The sequence below is a fragment of the Falco biarmicus genome, chromosome 4 (genome assembly GCF_023638135.1).
Source record: "Falco biarmicus isolate bFalBia1 chromosome 4, bFalBia1.pri, whole genome shotgun sequence".
NCBI lineage: Eukaryota > Metazoa > Chordata > Aves > Falconiformes > Falconidae > Falco > Falco biarmicus.
In genome coordinates, this window is record NC_079291.1 from 27,788,928 (window position 1) to 27,805,790 (window position 16,863).

The following is a 16,863-nucleotide window of genomic DNA, read 5'->3' on the forward strand; positions in this document are numbered from 1 at the left end:
AGGAAGGGAGAAAAAACTCAGAGCATTCAGTTGACCACTCTCAAACCCCTTTTTGTAGCAACATGTTTTGACATCACTTAAAACATGATGCCCGTCCTTGATTATCTGGTTTGTGGATTAACTTTCCATAGATCCTCGACCCGATTCCTGAGGACGCCGTGGTGGCTGGCCCTGGCTCCTGCCCTGCCTGCCCGCTGGTGCGTGCCACTGAGCCAGCTCTCTGTGCAGCTGCCTGGCTGTTTTCAGCCCCTTCTTTTCATTACAGGTCTTATATATGCTTTGTATTATTCATGGCTTTACTTTATCTAGCTTATCTTGCAGTATCACTGGGTAAAGGGAACTGCTTTGCGTTCTCATCCTGCTGCTGTTTTCATACCAAGCGGTTTTCTAGCTAAGCCAGGAAAGACTGGCTTTGTTTGTATTCTGGATTTGGGGTCAGCCCCCTCTGCAAACCTCGAAGACTGAGGCTGGCATCCAGGTCCTGTCTTGTCTTCTAAAGAGTAAAACTTCTACAGGAACTCAAAGATTTTTTTGTTTCTTTTTTCTACAAACAGCAGATTGCGGTCGAGGGTATTGGCAAAGAGAGAGGGAAATAAGGAGGAGTGTAAACAAAACACATTTGTAAAAGTATTTTTGTATGGATCAGCAGGGAGCTTTTTTAACGTGATCCTCTTTGTGCTGTGGCCTTGGGTGCATTACCTGAGTTTCTTCCAGATGGAGCTAACCTGAAGGATGTTCTCCAGGGGCCACATAGCACAGCCAGGACAGCAGTGGACGTTCAGTCTGTCGGGTGATGAGAGGGGCAGCCTGAACTAAAATGCCCGGGAACACATGCAGTGAGGATGCCAGGGCCTCTGCGCCAGCTGTTTTGCTTTACAGATCCGATGCCTAGCATCATGTCACTTGCCAAAATCTCAGTTTTCAACATGGCACATAGCTACATTGGCCAAACTGCTGTAAGGCCTTCCTCGGGGGCACTGATTGGCTCCTCCTCATTAGAAAATAAAGATGCTGTTGCTGGAGTGTCAGGCACTGTGTGACCTCTCTGGTATCTAGAACCTGCTCTTCTGCTCAGCCGCATTCCACGACGCTCTCCAACACGCTGCAGAAAACATATACTTGAGAAGGATTTTGGAAATTAAAGGTATGATAAAGGGAAAAAGGCAACTGGCTGCCTGGCCATGTCCTATGGGATTTGTTTCAGCACAGTTACAATATCTCTGGGATATAGTTCAGATTAATCACATTGAATTGACCAGACTTTGCCACATATGTCTTTATTATTTAGCTATGCAGTGCTGAATAAAATGTGATAGATTTTTTTTAAGCGTATTTTGCTTTAAATAAAAATGGCCACATGATCTGTGGTTAAAATGCTTTGGGGACACAACCTCAAAGTATGTGACAGAAAAATTCTTTTCCCGTTCGGTTCAGCTTTGCTATTGGGCCGGGTTTTCATGTGGAAAATGCAAGGTAATGATTTTAATGGCATATCTCTGGAGTCACAGAGAAGCAATAAGCAATGAAGTGTCCGTAATTGCTAGGGTACTTATTGTCTTACAGGGCTGGGAGAAAAGAACTGATGATCGTCTGTGCTTTTTTTGGCTAGAAAGGAAAAACTGCCTACTGAGATACTCTAGTTATTGAATATGTGCATGCTGAGGCGAGTAAGAAACAGAACCATTGACTTTGAAATACTGGGAAATAGGTATGACCGTGCCTATGTTGGTCAGTTATGCAGGGAGTGTTCCCTGCACATTGTACTCTTATCATCTGCACTATTCATTTCTATGAACAGTCCCAGGCTAGGCTGGCTGCTGTTCTTCCAAACACTGTTTGAGAGGCAGAAGGGGCCAAAGGATTGCTCCTGGTAGGTAGTTTGGATGCAACCACACCGGTCTGGAGACTGAGTTTAATGTTTTGATGGTTGCAAGCTACTCTGTGGCAATTCATTTACATGCTGGAGAATGGTCCTGAAAATGCTGAATTTACAGGAACTTATGTAGAAAAGTGAGTTAAGGCAGAGATACCTCCATAATGCAAAACAAGGAGTGGGCATCAGGGAAGGCTGACTTCTTTTATACTGGCTGGCCCAAATAAGGACTGGTAGCTGCAGTTGTTTGGGAGAATCATGGTGTTGCAATCTCTTATCTTTCCTATCTGTGTCTGCTGTGGATGCAAACAGCAGGAGATGGCTGAATCTGAAGAAAGCCCTGTTAGCCGCACCCTTGATGCAACTCACATTCTTTGCGCTTTGGCTCAGGGCTATCAGCTTTCCTCGCTCTCTTCACAGCGCTGCAAACACCTAAGGAGACAGTATTTGGAGCAGACCCTTGTTTTATTTGCACATAGCATTGAACTTCAGGTGGGAGCTGGGCAGAGGCAGAGCAAAGGACTTTACTGGGCAGAGACGGGGCAGGATATGCCCAACCGGCCCCAGCCAACCACCACACCTGAGCTCAGCATCATGGCACTCTTACTCTTCCTAAGGCGAAGTTCAGGGCACCAGCTTGTGCCTTGTTGCCCCCCTCTCTTTCTCACTCTGGACACACATGGGCTATGACAGCCTGTGCTGTGGGTCAGGAATTAGGTGAGCAAGGGTGCAAAGCTCCCTCTTCACTTGTGCAGAACAGACAGTGAGAGTAATGCAATTAGCAGTGTTAGTGTTCCTGATCAGACACATACTATTACTAGTCACCCATCTTGAATAACTATACGGTGTGAGCTGGTGATGTTGTCTCGACTTCTGCTGGCATCTTATTATTGACAGTGTGTTCAAATTGTAATTGCTGCAGTCGTACAGAGATGTATGATTTATGGTCGAGCACAAGAGTATATGTAGCACGGTAATATCAGTAAAAAAAAAAAAAAACAAAACCCAACAAAAAACAAAGTACAGAAATAAGGCAGAAGCGTTATTCCTTGGTAGGAGACTGCTGCACTGTTTAGTAACAAAGATTTTGGATATAATATAACATACCTCATTCTATCACAGTATCACAGGACCTTATGGCCTTATTCATAGAAACTGCAAAACTTACACAGGTAAGAACATAGCAAGAAATACCTAGCTCCAGGATTTGTGAAGTATGTGGAAAACCACAGTAGTCCCTACTATGATGTTATGAACACCATAGCTATGGATGCTTTTAAGCAGGAAGTGTATTCCACCCTTTGAAATTACCTATTAGATGACAGTGGAAATGCCCTATTCCCCAGCAGTTCGGTAGATGTTTTGCGAGAGGGGAATAAAACCTGTATACTGTTGTCAATATAGTTATTCCCATGATACTCTGATAACATTGTTCCATTTCTGTTATGAATTGTAATGTTTAGCTTCAATACTGACAGAATTTGATATACAAGAATTTTTGATTCTTGCAATTATTTTAGATGTCAATAAAAATGCACAAAGCAATTTATTTTTTTATTTTCTGCTTCAAAAAATTGGGCATCTAAATAAAGAAAGTATAGGAACCCTCCTGAGATAACACCCATAGTTACGTGTTGAAATACTGACTGTGCAATTTGCTGTAATTAAGGTTTAATTCCAGCACCCATGTGTGTGTTAGTCTTGTCCTTTCTAAGTGCTGCTATACAAACATACGAATGGTGTTAAGAGAAGAGAGAGGGAATCTGAGTGTGTAAAAATACACACCTACACACCTTTTCATCAGGGACGCTCTCTAGCAGTAGCATGATCCGAGGACGTTTAAATACAACATTTGGAATAAACAGCTCTTGAGTGATAACCTTCATTCTGCCACAACACTATGCCCAAGGCAAATTATTTTACATCTATAAAATGGAAATGATAGCTACTAACCTGCTTTACAGGAGATTTGTGAAGATAAATTGGTTAATGTTTGTGCAATGTTTTCAACACGCAAAGTGCCATAAAGCTCCATGAATTATTACCTCAGTCCTCACTTCAAAACCTCAGCAAGGAGTCACAGAATACAAACTACAATGTCCACAATCTCAAACGCCATGCAAATGAAATCTGAGCAAGCTGGATTGTAAAACCACACTAATTCATCTCTGCTTCATTTCTTCTCTTCCAGTAAAAAGCCTGCCCTTTAAAATCACTTTTGCAACACGCAGGGAAGTGCTGCGTTGCCACCAAGGAACAGCCGCTGACGAACATTTTGGAGGGGCAACTGCTGACCCACTTCGCAGTGGATAATGAAAACTAACACATTTATTTTTCATTTTGTTCAAGGAAAGGATCCAGCAGCAGGGATTTCTTGGCTCTTGAAGGGATTTTGAGACTTTATTCTGAGGGAATGTGGAAGAGATAGGAGAATTAATCCTGCTTTTTCCACTGATAGGGAAATCAGTTATTCATCCTCTTATAGTTACTTCTCTCCACGTGTGGCTAAGTAATCGGCTCAGTGGCGCAGGCAAGCAGCGATGAGCAATTGCAGCTCGGTTCTGCGATCCAGCAGTATCTTCATATGAAGGAACTAACCGCTTACGTGGACTTTACTCATAGATCAGCATGTTTACTCTTATTATATAGAAGACAGGAGATACATAAATACTATAAAGCAAGCAAGTTGAAAGAAAGCTGAAGCAAGATACTGTTTTTAGCATGATACTCTCGCTATGAGCTATCAATTTAAAAATTGGTGGTCAAAAGGTTGGCTTTTGTCCCATAACCTTTGATCCACACGCACGTGCAGCTGATAATAAAAGTTTTGCAATATGAATATTGCATGCCCTTGGAAAAATTCACGTGTTTACATTGGGTTCAAAGGAGTTATACCAGAGGTGGTCACTGCATATGTGACCAGCTGTTCAGGGAAAAAGTCGTGTTTGAATTCAAACCTTTTCAAAAAATCATTCAGTTGTGTAAAAAAGGGCCTGAAAGCCCTGCCTGTGATCATAAGCATCTCAAACCTCAGCCTCAAGAGCCTCTGTCTGTCTCGTGACCTTGGCAAAGAAAGCACAGATGACATGAAAGTAACCCAAAAGTGGGAGGATGGAATTCACAGTTGCATGCTGCACAGCCCCTTCAGCAGTACGGCACTGCCAGCAGCAGGTCGAAGTCCCCTGTAGTGGGTATCTGCAGTGTGGGAAAGTAAATTTAAAGGAGAATTTGCCAAGTCTTCCCTTGCTACTCATGTCAGGAATGAAAGAGGAGTTTATTTAGGATCAAATACTTGGGTTTATGTGCATTTATGTAAGGGCAGTATGTGATGGGAGGTGGAGAAAGTATGAAAAGTTCCTGCTCACTATAGCAGGTAGAATCCCAATTGCATGAAAAATTCTGCAAAGCAAGTATTTGCTCTTTAGCATGTTAGGACAGGACTTGGACAAGTTTCTCCACTGAGTTCATATGCAAAAGATGTTTGTTTTGTTTTGTTTGGGTTTTTTTCCCCTGTATTTAGTTTGTTTTTCAATTGTCACTTTGAATCCTTTCTTTTTTTAAAAGCTCCATTGCCTTCCATAGTGGTAGGTTGATGCTCAACATGCGTGTCTAGGGGCACATGTTTTTATTTAGTATTTATTCACAGAACTGACTTGAGGTTCATTTCTCAGTTTCTCATTTGCGCTTCCTTGCTCATAATGCAGGCTGCAATCATTAGTGTGTGCTGAAGATGCTTTGCAAATCTTCCCTCCCTAGAAGGTGATCTTTTTTTCCTGGGCCTCTCATTTTTAAAGATCCTCCTATGTATCTAAGTAAATGAAAACAAATCATATATACATAATGTTTATGAAGTTGCACTGTCTGAGCATCTTTGAAGCAAATTGCATTAATACTGTATTGTAAGCCCAGATTTTGCCCTTAGTTCAGCCATGAAACCAATCATGAGTAGAGTTCCTCAGGTATTACTAGTGTCTGAGTTTACTACAAAGTACATCTTTCGCGTTATTTACAAGATATAACCAAACCAGAATGTCAGCTGCAGCACACAGAAGCTGACTTGTAATACAATTCATCTTAATAACCGATTACAGGCATGGTGGGATGATACATGGTTAAAGGCATGTGGTCAGGTGTCGGGCTTTGTGCTGGGAGAAGTAAATGGGATGGTGGGGGTTTTTGCCTAGTTAGACAGTAAATAGTTAAACTATCAGAAAATGATTGTATAGAGGAAGTTGGCTGGTAGGAGAAAAGTAATGCATCTCTCAGAGGGACAGGCATCAAGGAGGAAAGTCAAGATACACTCAGTGGCTATTTTGCAATCTATTGTGTTCCAGCACCTTGTGATAGACACAGGCATTTGTAATCTCCCCGACCTGCTGTCATTAAGGACTTCAGTTCTGGAGTTCCCAATTAATCATAACAGTTCTAAGGCTTCACGACCTATTGTCTGTACAACCCAAGTCCTCACAAGAGCTTTATGAAGAAATTCCTGCCAGCATTTAGCAAGTTTGAGTGTTGAATCACGATTTGCTCGGAGAAATCCCAGCCCAGACAAGTGACACTTCTGTGTCCTATATACGTGCCTGAGTGACAAGACTATGCTTCCTCCCACTTTCCAAAGGATCAGCCTGTTAAAATAGGATTGTAACCATAATCATATTTTATGGAATAGCTTGGGTTTGCCTCTCGGGAAGGAAAGAGGCTGGTGGGGCAGGGGGAACACCATGCACAGACTCTTTTGCTTAATGCCTGTGGGTGCCCCTGCAGCACCTGAAAAACACTGATGTTATTGCGTGGCTATTAAATAACTCACTGCGTGGAGCAAGGAGCATTTTCATGCTGCTGGTGCAGGGGAACGGAACCGGTGAACCCTGGTTGGGACCCCGCTACTCCCGTCCTAAAACACGCCGAGAAATGGGCTGGTTTTATTTCACGCCCTCCCCAGCCCCAGCCTTGCAAGCCCCGGAGGATAGAAAGACCAGGACAAGGCCAGGCTGTGGGCAGAGAAGCCAGGCGGGCTCCGCCGGTGCGGGAAGCAGAGAGCCGCCCCGCGGAGATGCGCGCTGGGGAGCGGATTTCAGCTCCGGAGCGGCTTCGCTACTGTTGCTCCCGACAAACCGCCTCAGCCCTTCCTCCCCCGGGGGGCTCGGAGGAGCCGGGGGAACGGGAGAGATAGGGCTTCTGCTGCAAAACACCCCGAGATGCCGCTGTGCCCACCCAGGGAGGGACCCGGGGCTCAGGCTGCGCCACGACCACCCCGCTTTTTCGCGAGCAGCGGCGCAAACCCGGGGCAGTCTGCCGGGAAGCGGGACCCCCCACTCCCCGGAGCAAGGAGAGGCGACTCAACCGCCCCCCGCCAGCCCTGCTCTCATCCTGTATCCCGGGACAGGTGCCGGGTCCGCCCCTTCCCCACCTGGGCGGGGAAGGCGCTGCCGGTTCCTCCTCCCCTCTCCTCCTTGCTCCCTCCCCATCATCCTCCTCCTCCTCGGCGTCCCCAGAGGGAGCCCCTGCGCTCCGCGGCCGGGCGGAGAGCGCAGCCGGGCGCGCCCCGTCCCGCAGCCGGCTCCAGCCGCTCCGCAAGCCCCTGCGCACCCGTCGCTGCCTGCAGCAGGAGGAGGAGGAAGAGGAAGGCAGCAGCCGCCCGCCCGCAGCGGGGGTACCCACGTGTACGCGCAGCCCTCGACGGCCGCCCTCCAGCATGCTGCGCGGGGCCGCGCCGGGCGGAGCGCCGAGGAGCTGAGCGCAGCGCGGCAGCGGAGTGGAACAGAGCGGCTCCGCGGAACCTCCGTGCGCCCGTCCCGTCCGACCCCCCCGCCGGCGGAGCCGCAGCATGGGCGGCCGCAGCCCCCTCGCTGCCGCCGGGCCCCGCGGGGCCGCTGTCCTGGTGCTGCTGCTGGGGCGCGTCGCCCTCTGCGCCGCAGTGGAGGAGAAGAAAGGTAAGGGGGGCGCGGGGGGTGCGGGGTCCTGCCGCCGCTGTGCTGTGGGACCGCGGGGGCCGGGGCGGCAGGCGGCGGCGCTGCCCTGGGGAACGGCGGAGGGAAAGTCGCGACGAGTTGTTTGGGTTGGGTTTGGTTTTTTTTTCCTTAAGAAAAAAGAAAGGAGAAAAGGGAAACCAACCAAATCTATAGCAGCGATCCCGCAGCTCTGACTTCCTGATTCGAGGCTTATTTTCTTTTGTGGGGGTGGAGGAAATACAAGGGAATAAGCCTTGGCACATTTCATCGCTTGTGCTGCTCCCTTCGCGTTCCTTTTCCTCCCCCCCATCCCGTCCCGTCCGCGTTGCCCCGACGCTCCCGCAGCGCTGCCCCCGGGCGGGGGGCGCAGCCCCGCACCCCCCGGAGAGATCGCGTAGCTACCGAGGAAGTGCCGCTCCGGGCATCCCCCCGCCAAGCTGGGCACCTCTGCTTGTCCTGTTAAAAAAAACCACCCCCCCCCCCCAAAAAAAACCCAAAACAAAACCAAAACCTATAAAAACCCAAAACCAAACAAACTATATATGTATGTGTGTGTATATATCTGTATATATACACCTGGGAAAGGTGAAGGGGGGGCGGGGAAAGCGAGGAAACTTCACGGGGGGTTCTGTGTCCCCGGTTGTTACCCAGAGGAGCGATTTATCCCGGCCGTGTCCCGGCGCTGCCACCCGTGGGACACCGGCCGCCCGGCGCGTCTTGGGAGCGGCGCCTCCAGCCCGCCGGGACTGGTCGGGGCTGCTGGTTTGGGCTTGGTTTGAGATTTTTTTAATTATTATTATTATTTTTATTATTTATTAGAAAATGGTTTAAAGGGTGAGGAAAACGTTTCTGGCCGGTGGGATCTGTCGCTTTTTCTCTGTGTGTGGCGGTTCTCTTTTGTGAGTTTGGAGAGCAGGCCCGGCTGCTGTTCCAGGCAGTCGTCTTTATCTTGGAAATCTGCCAGCCGGGGGGTGGGGGTGATAGAAAGAAAAAAGGGGGGGGGGGGGGGGGGGGAAGGTAGATTTGGGTAGTTTGGTTGTTGGGTGGTTGTTCCCCCCCACACCCACTTCTTTCTTTTCAAAGGTAAAGCGGGAGAAGAGAATTAATATTTTGTGGAAGGGCTGATGACTTAAAGCAGTTGAGTTAGTCCTTCGTGACTGTGGACAGTAAAACCGCCCTGGAAAGGGAGAAACACCCCATCCAAAAGAACTAGTTGCACAACCTTTAAAAAGTGGAGAGATTCTCTTGTTCCAGAAATCAAGTTCATACCTGTTGTTGATGTAACACGGGCAGTTTTTCTTTCCTGGGATTTTTTTTTCTTTCTTCTTTTTTGTTTTAACTCACCCTTTGAAAATTATGAGAAGCTAGGTGGCCTCACCTGCTGTGCTTGTATTAAAAGTCTTTTGAGACGCAGTCTCTAGTGTGCATGTAGAATATATATAGAGCGTGAGGAGAAATGCCTCGTTTATAGTGTTTAACTCTGTGTCTTGTAAACTTAGGAGGTGCCAGTTACTTGAGGATTACTAAATAATCAGCAGCTCAGTGATAAACCCAATAGATTGTTCTCAGCATGTTGTGTCAGCAACTAACTGTTCTTCTGAGGAATGCTGGAGACTCAGTGGCAGAGATGGAGGCAGAAGAATTTCTTCAGGCAGCATTAGTCGATTGATTGGTCTGTATTAGTTTCTCCCCACGCTTAAGGATAAGCAAGAAGATCAGTTGGGGTACAAAATGAAACAGTGTGTGAGAATTGTGAGTTACTGGTTTGAAGCAACAGGTCCAACGGGTAATAGGGCATCGGTATATGTTGAGGACCTGCCTCCTTGGTCAAGTGCTAGGACCATCAGAATTCAGAGTAATTCTGGAATTAAATGTGCCGCAATAAATATATGCAACACTCTTTGAGTTTTAGGACCAAATTCTGTGGATTTCAGAAGTTCAAATCGCCTACGAAATGACACTTTTTGAAATTTCAACCTGATTTGTTCTATTACCAAAAACAGCTGTCTCAAAAGAAAAAAAAGTACCTGGGCAGGTGTTGTTTTTGTTAGAAGAATGTTGCAATCAACCTATAAAATCTGATCAACCTGATGTTTGAATGGAAATTTAAATACAATTGTGTCTTTTCCCAAAATTTTAAAATGAGTTCTTTGAATATGGATGAGAGAAAACTGGTTTAGTTATAACACTGTAGTCATTAGGATACCACCCCCCCCCCCCAATTGCGTATATTCCAGAAACAAAAGGCATTGCTGGAAACTGAAGTACATTCACAGGGATCAATACCTGCCTCTATCTACCTGCTCTGATGTTGACCCACATTAACCACAGTGGAATTAATCCGGATTTCCACTCATGTGCCCCGGATGGCTTGCTCAGTGGTACCCGAGATAAATGACTGCTACAGCTGGCATGCCACTTAGGTGGGATGTGTTTGACACATGCCCATTTTGTGTGTCAGTGCTTGGTGACAGCGCAGCAGTTCGGTGAACTGCTTTTTGTTGCTGTATATTGGGTTTATATCTCTAGTTTTGATCTGTAGCTGCATCCGTGGTGGGGTGGGAGCATGCATGCGAGCATGCTGGGCAGCTGGGTCGCTGCCGAAATTGGCTGTGATACCTTTCTGTACCCAACATCTTGCATTGTTTTCTGAAAAACCAAGGAAAACTAAGTTCCTTAAGGATGTTGAAGTATTTATTTTCATGGGAAATGAAAAAGCTCCATCTAATACCCTGTGCGGTGTTTATGTGTGGGTTTTGTGTGTACTGCTATTATGTGTCTCTGCCCTTTACGTTGTTCTGTAGTTTCTGCACTGTATATTATTCCATACTTACTTGCAGCAGATGGATTACAAGTGCACTAATCTTTACAGATCGTGTAGGTCTTGACCCAGTTACGTGCAGGCATCCAGTGCTTTTTCAGATGCCCTCCAGTGCAGGCTGGTCTCGCCAGAGATCCCCGTGAACCATGCCTGCTGGTGGGAGCAAGCCAGCAGGTCCTCAGCCTGCGCGGTGCCAGGCGTCCCGGCGCAGGGAAGGGGTGCTCATGCTCCTGTTGCGGTACTGGCACTGCTGGCCTGCTGTTCTGTTGTTCCATATTTGTGTTATCACTGATGCAAGTGGAGGTTTCTGTGTTGGAGACAGGAGTGATCATGTGTGTGTGTAGGTATTTGTTATGTAAGATCTTGCCTGTGCACCCATTTATTTATTTATTTTTCCTCCTTGATAAATGACTGAACTTTTTTGGATTTGGAAGCTATAATAAACCTGTGCGGCCTTGGCAGCGAATGCAGTTACAGAGACGGAAATTTAGGTACTGATACGGTCCAATTTGGTGAGATAATGTAATTAAGTAGTCTTGAGTATAGACCTGCTCTTACTCCAGTGCCACAGTGTGTGAACAATTAAGAACAAAACCCAAATCCCATCATTAAAGGCAATTTCTGACAAGTGTGGAAGGGAATGTAAAGTGCCAGCAGTTGGCTCCTTAATTTGGGCAATCTGCAAAATGCGGTGACTGCGAGCAAAACGTTCTGGAAGAGATGGGCCTCTTGCAAGGTGTGTGCCTCTGCGTGGTGAGCAAACTCTGTGCTGAAGTGGTACTAAATACAAATGTGTTACTTCTTGCATCAAGAATATAGTCAGAGATTTGCAGATAAATAAGAAATGTCAAGATCAATGCCCTGGAGACTTTACAATCAGAGTAGTCCATTGTAATTTATTTGTTAATTTATAGAGGGAGACTTTCAGGGAGTGTCGCACAATGCCATTATGGTCCTCAGGGCTGACTTTTGCATTTGGGTATCCATGTATCACTGAAATCGCTGGGATATGCTAGCTTTAGAAGCAAGATAGCTGACTAGTCAAACCAGTTCCTTCAGAAGGTGTCCTTATCTTCACTGAGCACAAACTGCCTTTGCTTAACAGCTCATCAGAAACAAGCCTAGTGAAAGGTTTGCTTCATTTTAGGGAGGATGACAATACCTTCATGGAATGGTCTTGTGTAGAAACTGTTGATATTGCCACAAACTCCTGGATTACTCCAAGTTTCGGTAGTATGTGTGCATCAGAGGGTGCAGTCACCCCTGCCTATGTGAGTGGAGCATCCCACAAAGAACTAACGTGCATTCAAAATTAATAGTTAGCATGTTTGTTATAAGTATTGGTGTTCACAGGTATGAGAACTTGTGTCAAATCTTGTGTTAGACTCAGATCTGTATTGCAAAAGGGCTCATGTAATGCAAATGTGGTTGTATTGTCAGAGAAACTCTTTGGCATGTAGGACTGTAATCGGGGAGGCCAGAACTGCAGGGTACCCACAGAAGCATCCCCTGGCCAGTCTGCATCAGGAGCACTCTCTGGGCTGACCTGGCTGACAAACCTTTGTAATTCAGACTAGCCAAAATGGAGGTGAGGTCTAATTCTGTAGAAAGCTAACCTGCCAGCTAGAGTAATTGCTGTTTTTGAAATGTGTGGATTGCATTCAGCATCTTCTCTTTGTCTTTATAATTCTCAAACCCCCATTCTGCTGTACTGCTCTGCTTGAGCATCTGCAAGGGAAAAATGCAACTCTGTTGGTCGGGGCTCAGCTGGCACAGGAATCGCGCTCAACCCAGCTAGGATTTTGGTAGTTTTATCAGAAAGGGAAAGTTGCTAGGGAAGGTGGCAGAGCTTTTATTTGCTCCTCAGTGGAAGACACGTTCTCGCCTTTCATTTCCCGGATTTGTTCTGTAGCAGTTGTAGAAGGCACGTAGCCTCCAAGGTGTGCTCAAGCTGCACTTATTGCTGTGACAGGGATAGTCACCTGCCTTGCTCTCCTCTCAAGGTTAGCTTGAGCAACTGGAGAAGTTAGTGCAGCATTTGCCTCTCTGGGTCCTAAGCGGCACTTCACCCAGCGCCTGCGATGGGAGGGATGAGCAGGAGCTGCGTGACTCACCAGAAGCCCTCACCAGAAGCCCTCCGTTCCCCAGGACCGCTGCCGTTCCAGCCTGCTGGCTCTGGAGAGCTCGTGAAATGCGTGAGGACCTCAGGAGCCACCGCTGTGGGTTTATCAACATCGTGTAGGTGTGGGTAGGAGGTGTTCAGGTGAATTTATTTTTTATTTTTTATTTTCTCCAGGAGTTAATTGTAGGCAGTGTGGGAATCCACTGCTTGATGTTCCGTGTGGACTCTGACCGTTGTTGTTCAGCTTGGTACAGTACATGCTGACCTGTTAAATACATACCGGTGTGACCTTCTCCTATGCCCCTTTGCTTCCAGGAACGCTTTATTAGTAGGTGTAGTGTGAGATCTAGTATCGTTTCTGCCCATTCTGGGGTTTTATGTGTTACTTCTTGGCTTCCAACTACAGTGAATGGGACTGTAATACTTTTTTTTTAAGGGTTGAATTCTGCTGACCTAACAGTATTGGGTAATAGTGTATTTTTTTTTTCTTTCTTCAGAAATAGTTACAGAACACTTGGAATGAATACCAGCAGTAGAAGTCATTCCTAAAGGAAATGGGGAAAAAAATAATGTACTTCTCTGTACAGAGAAATTGTACCAAAGTAAATGTCTATTCCTGCTTAAGCAAAATTGGTTTTTATCAGGAGCTATGACATACCTTCATAGTTTGTCTTACAGGGAAAATGTATAGGTGTGGGTCTTCTGCTCTCTGTGGTTAATATTGAGGTTTTGAGGGTTGCTTATAGGGAACAAATGTGAGGAAACCCACTTGTGAGACTGTGTGTTTGAACAGAAAAATTTCTGATGACCAGAGTGCAAAGACAAGACTGTGTGGGTTGGCCATTGAGCTAACTAGGACGTTGCTACCATGCTGTGCCTCTTAAAAGAGTTATGGTTTTCTTTTTAAAGAACAGGACAGATTGCTAAGAGAGAGCAACCCTGGATTTATGTAGCCCGTAAAGGTGTGTGAGCTTTCATTTTAAGTTTTAATGCAAAGTGTATTTTGCCTGTTGACAGATCTGTGCAAGGCAGATGCAAGGTTCCTCCTCCTGCCAGCATGCCTTCTCCTGCCCAGCACAGCTGCACACATGAAAGTAAACATCTATGTGTTCTCATGCATGTTGTACTATTAGAGTGCTGCAGATAATGGGTTGGTTTTGTTTGTTTCGATAGCTGAAGAGAAAAAATAAAAAACAACCCTGGAAAAAAAGAGTAACTTTCAGTCAAACTGAAACAAATGTGTTGGGGTGGTTCTAGTGAAGGGAAGGGGGGACACCCCCCCCCCCCCCCCAACAACAAAACACTAACAACACCCCACCCCCCCACCCCACCCCCCATTTTAAGATAATCTGGAAGATTAAATTTGACCTGATTTGACCTGAGACCATTTCTTTTATTTTTTAAGTTGGGAAAGAAGGAACATGAAATACTGTTTGAAATGAAAATTTCCAGGTTTATTTTGAAAATACCAGAACACCATTTGATTTTCTTATCCCTCCCTCCCACTCACGTTTTTTTGGCAAAGGTACGTTGGCTGAGTTTGGCTCAAATTAATGAGCTAACTTCAATTCGTTCCTTCCCCTCCTGAAAAACTTAAGGTTTCAGGGGTGGGGTAAACTGTCATTTATATACACATCAATAGCTGCGCTCCAGGTGAACATTAAGTAGAAAGATAAATGCAGTCCAAAATGTTTGTGATCACTTTTTTCCCCCATTTTCATCAAATAAAATAAAAATTATGAAAATGAAATTATATTAACAATAACTCAATGTAATAATAATTATAAAAAGCTGGGTAGCCATCACCTCTCTGGTGTGCATATATTTGATGCCTTCACCATACCTTGCTAACCTCTGGCTGGAGGAGGAGCTGGAGGCTTGCAACCTCCTTGCTGGAGGCGCCCAGGCAGGTGGGTCAGGACTTTAGTAGGGCGAAAGCTGCAGAGCAGTAGCAATGCCCCAAAGGCCAGCTGCACTTCTGTGTGGGTTAAAAGCTTTCTCCTCCATCTAGTGGTTACCTCTCCATGGTTCCTTTGCCTCGCAAAGGTGCCGCACTAAGGGTGGGTAGCATCCCTGGGTGTAGCCTCTAGCTTCCTGGAAAAATGGTAAGTTTGCCAGCCCCCTCCATCCCAAACCAAAAAATAAAATAAACTAAAAAAAAAAAAATAAAAAAAATACAAGTACACAGAACCAGCACAGGTGGTTTTGCCAGTATGGCTTTGCTGGAGCAGACTGCTGCTCCTGGGGCGTGGGGCCAGTGGGGCTGGGCAAGTCACAGGGACCATGTCAGGTGAGATGTTTTCTGGGAAAGATGTGGAAGGAAGGAGGAAAGGATATAAACCAGCTCTCTTGATGACAGGATAGTAGTACTGTAGCTCTGGCTTTTATGAGAAGAAAATTATCAGTTTGTAGGAGCGGGATCTGTGTGCATTTGGTAATCAAAGCACGATGGCATAACCTCTGCCTTCCCATCACCAGATCCAGCAGTAAATATGAAGATAACCAGAAGAGCCCTGGAAATCAGACGCTCTTGGCGCAGAGGCATTGCGAGCTCGCGCAGCACTTCTAGGTAGGGAAAAGTAGTATTTTGCCTATCAAGAGCCACAGGGTCAGAGCCACGGAGGCTTTGAAAGGTTGCCTGAGGCAACACAGCTGGCCACTGGCAAAGTTGCCTGCTAGGATTTTGGCCTCTCGCCCCATGCTCAAGCCAACGATAAACACTGCCTGGAGCTGAAGGCAACCAACATCCTATTTGGGGCTTATTCACAAGCTTTGAGATAATGTCTCATGCAGAGCATCGTTTCTCCTCTTTCCTGAAGGCCCTTCTGCGTGTCCTTCCCTGGGGACATGTCCCTTGGTGGAGGCTGGCCATAGCCTGGGATGAGGTGACCTATTGTGGTGTGTATGTGGCTTGGCTCCTTGCAGCTGAAGCGTGCTCATTCCCTGCCTGCAGTACGGCTCGGTGTGCCTGGCCCCTTGCTCCACTGCCCCGGGGGAAGCCCTGGCACTTCCTGAAGTAACAGCGATGTGAGACAGTACCTGCAAATCAAGGCTGGGTGTAAGCAGATGTAAAGTCTGAATTGTTTCCTAAATGATGCTTTCTGCATAGCTGCAGCACAGTTAGGATTGTAGTTTTCATATTTGCAAGGCCTAACTTTAAAAAAAAACCAAAAAAACCAAAAACAAACCAAAAAAACCACCAACAACAAAACCCTAAAACCCAAAAAACCCCACCAAAATCCAACCAAAAAAATAAAAGACTATATCTGGGGATGCATATCTGGTAGATATCTGGGGATATGTATTCACACCCCGCCACTAAGACCCGAGAGACACATGTACACTCCTGAAGCTGAAGGTGTTTCACATCTGAGGTATAAATGTTTCTTCTTGACAGAGCTGTGTACTTAAATTCTGCAAAGTGTAACTGCAGCTGCACGTGCCATCTCCTGTCGCTAAGCAATCCTCTGATCTTGGAAATACCATTTTTTCATCGCATTAATTGATATATCGCGTTGTAATTAGTTGAGTCTCTATTTGTTGTTGTTGGTTTTTTAATTCTTAAGTTCAAAATGCTTTTGGAAGACCATCATGTTTTCTGAAGTTCACTTGGGAGGCCAAACGAAGGAAGGAGGCAGGGTTCAAGAAGGAAGCTTGTTTTAGCAGTTGGGTCAGTTATTTCAACAATGCCTTTAGCAAACAAGTAAGAGGCTGTTTGCACAAATCAGTAACTAGTTCCCATGATTCAGATTGAATCATGTAGTTCAAGTAATTTGAATAAATAAATGACTTCTAGTAAACGAGACAACCTCTGCAATTAGGATGGCATGTTGCATATTTCATGTTATTTATTATGTGGTTTTCAATAGATATGATTAAGTTGGGTTACATTTGGAATGCTAGGTAGCATTTCAACACAAGCCACGTAACCAAAGCTCACATTAAAATGCGATACATATTTGTTTTGTGCGGGTGGCGTTGTGTTGTATCTTCAGCATTTATTTGCTTTCTTATTAATTTTCCACAAGCAGATACTTAACAGGGAAAAGGAGTCACCTTGCCAAATGCATCTCCATTTTCTTCAATTGTAGTG

At 45.8% G+C, this 16,863-nt stretch overlaps 1 protein-coding gene across 2 annotated transcripts in view; it reads left to right on the plus strand.

Moving 5' to 3' along the window:
• EGFR (epidermal growth factor receptor) overlaps positions 1-16,863 on the plus strand; it is a 171,779-nt gene that overhangs the window by 4,825 nt on the left and 150,091 nt on the right. Inside the window, exon 1 of one of the 2 annotated variants that reach the window (XM_056334107.1) lies at positions 7,362-7,809. The exons of the other annotated variant lie outside the window; for it this stretch is intronic. Coding sequence (XP_056190082.1) covers positions 7,704-7,809 — 106 coding nt within the window. The 5' untranslated portion in view covers positions 7,362-7,703. Of the gene's footprint in view, positions 1-7,361; positions 7,810-16,863 lie in introns of those variants that run through there. 2 annotated transcript variants of the gene reach the window in all.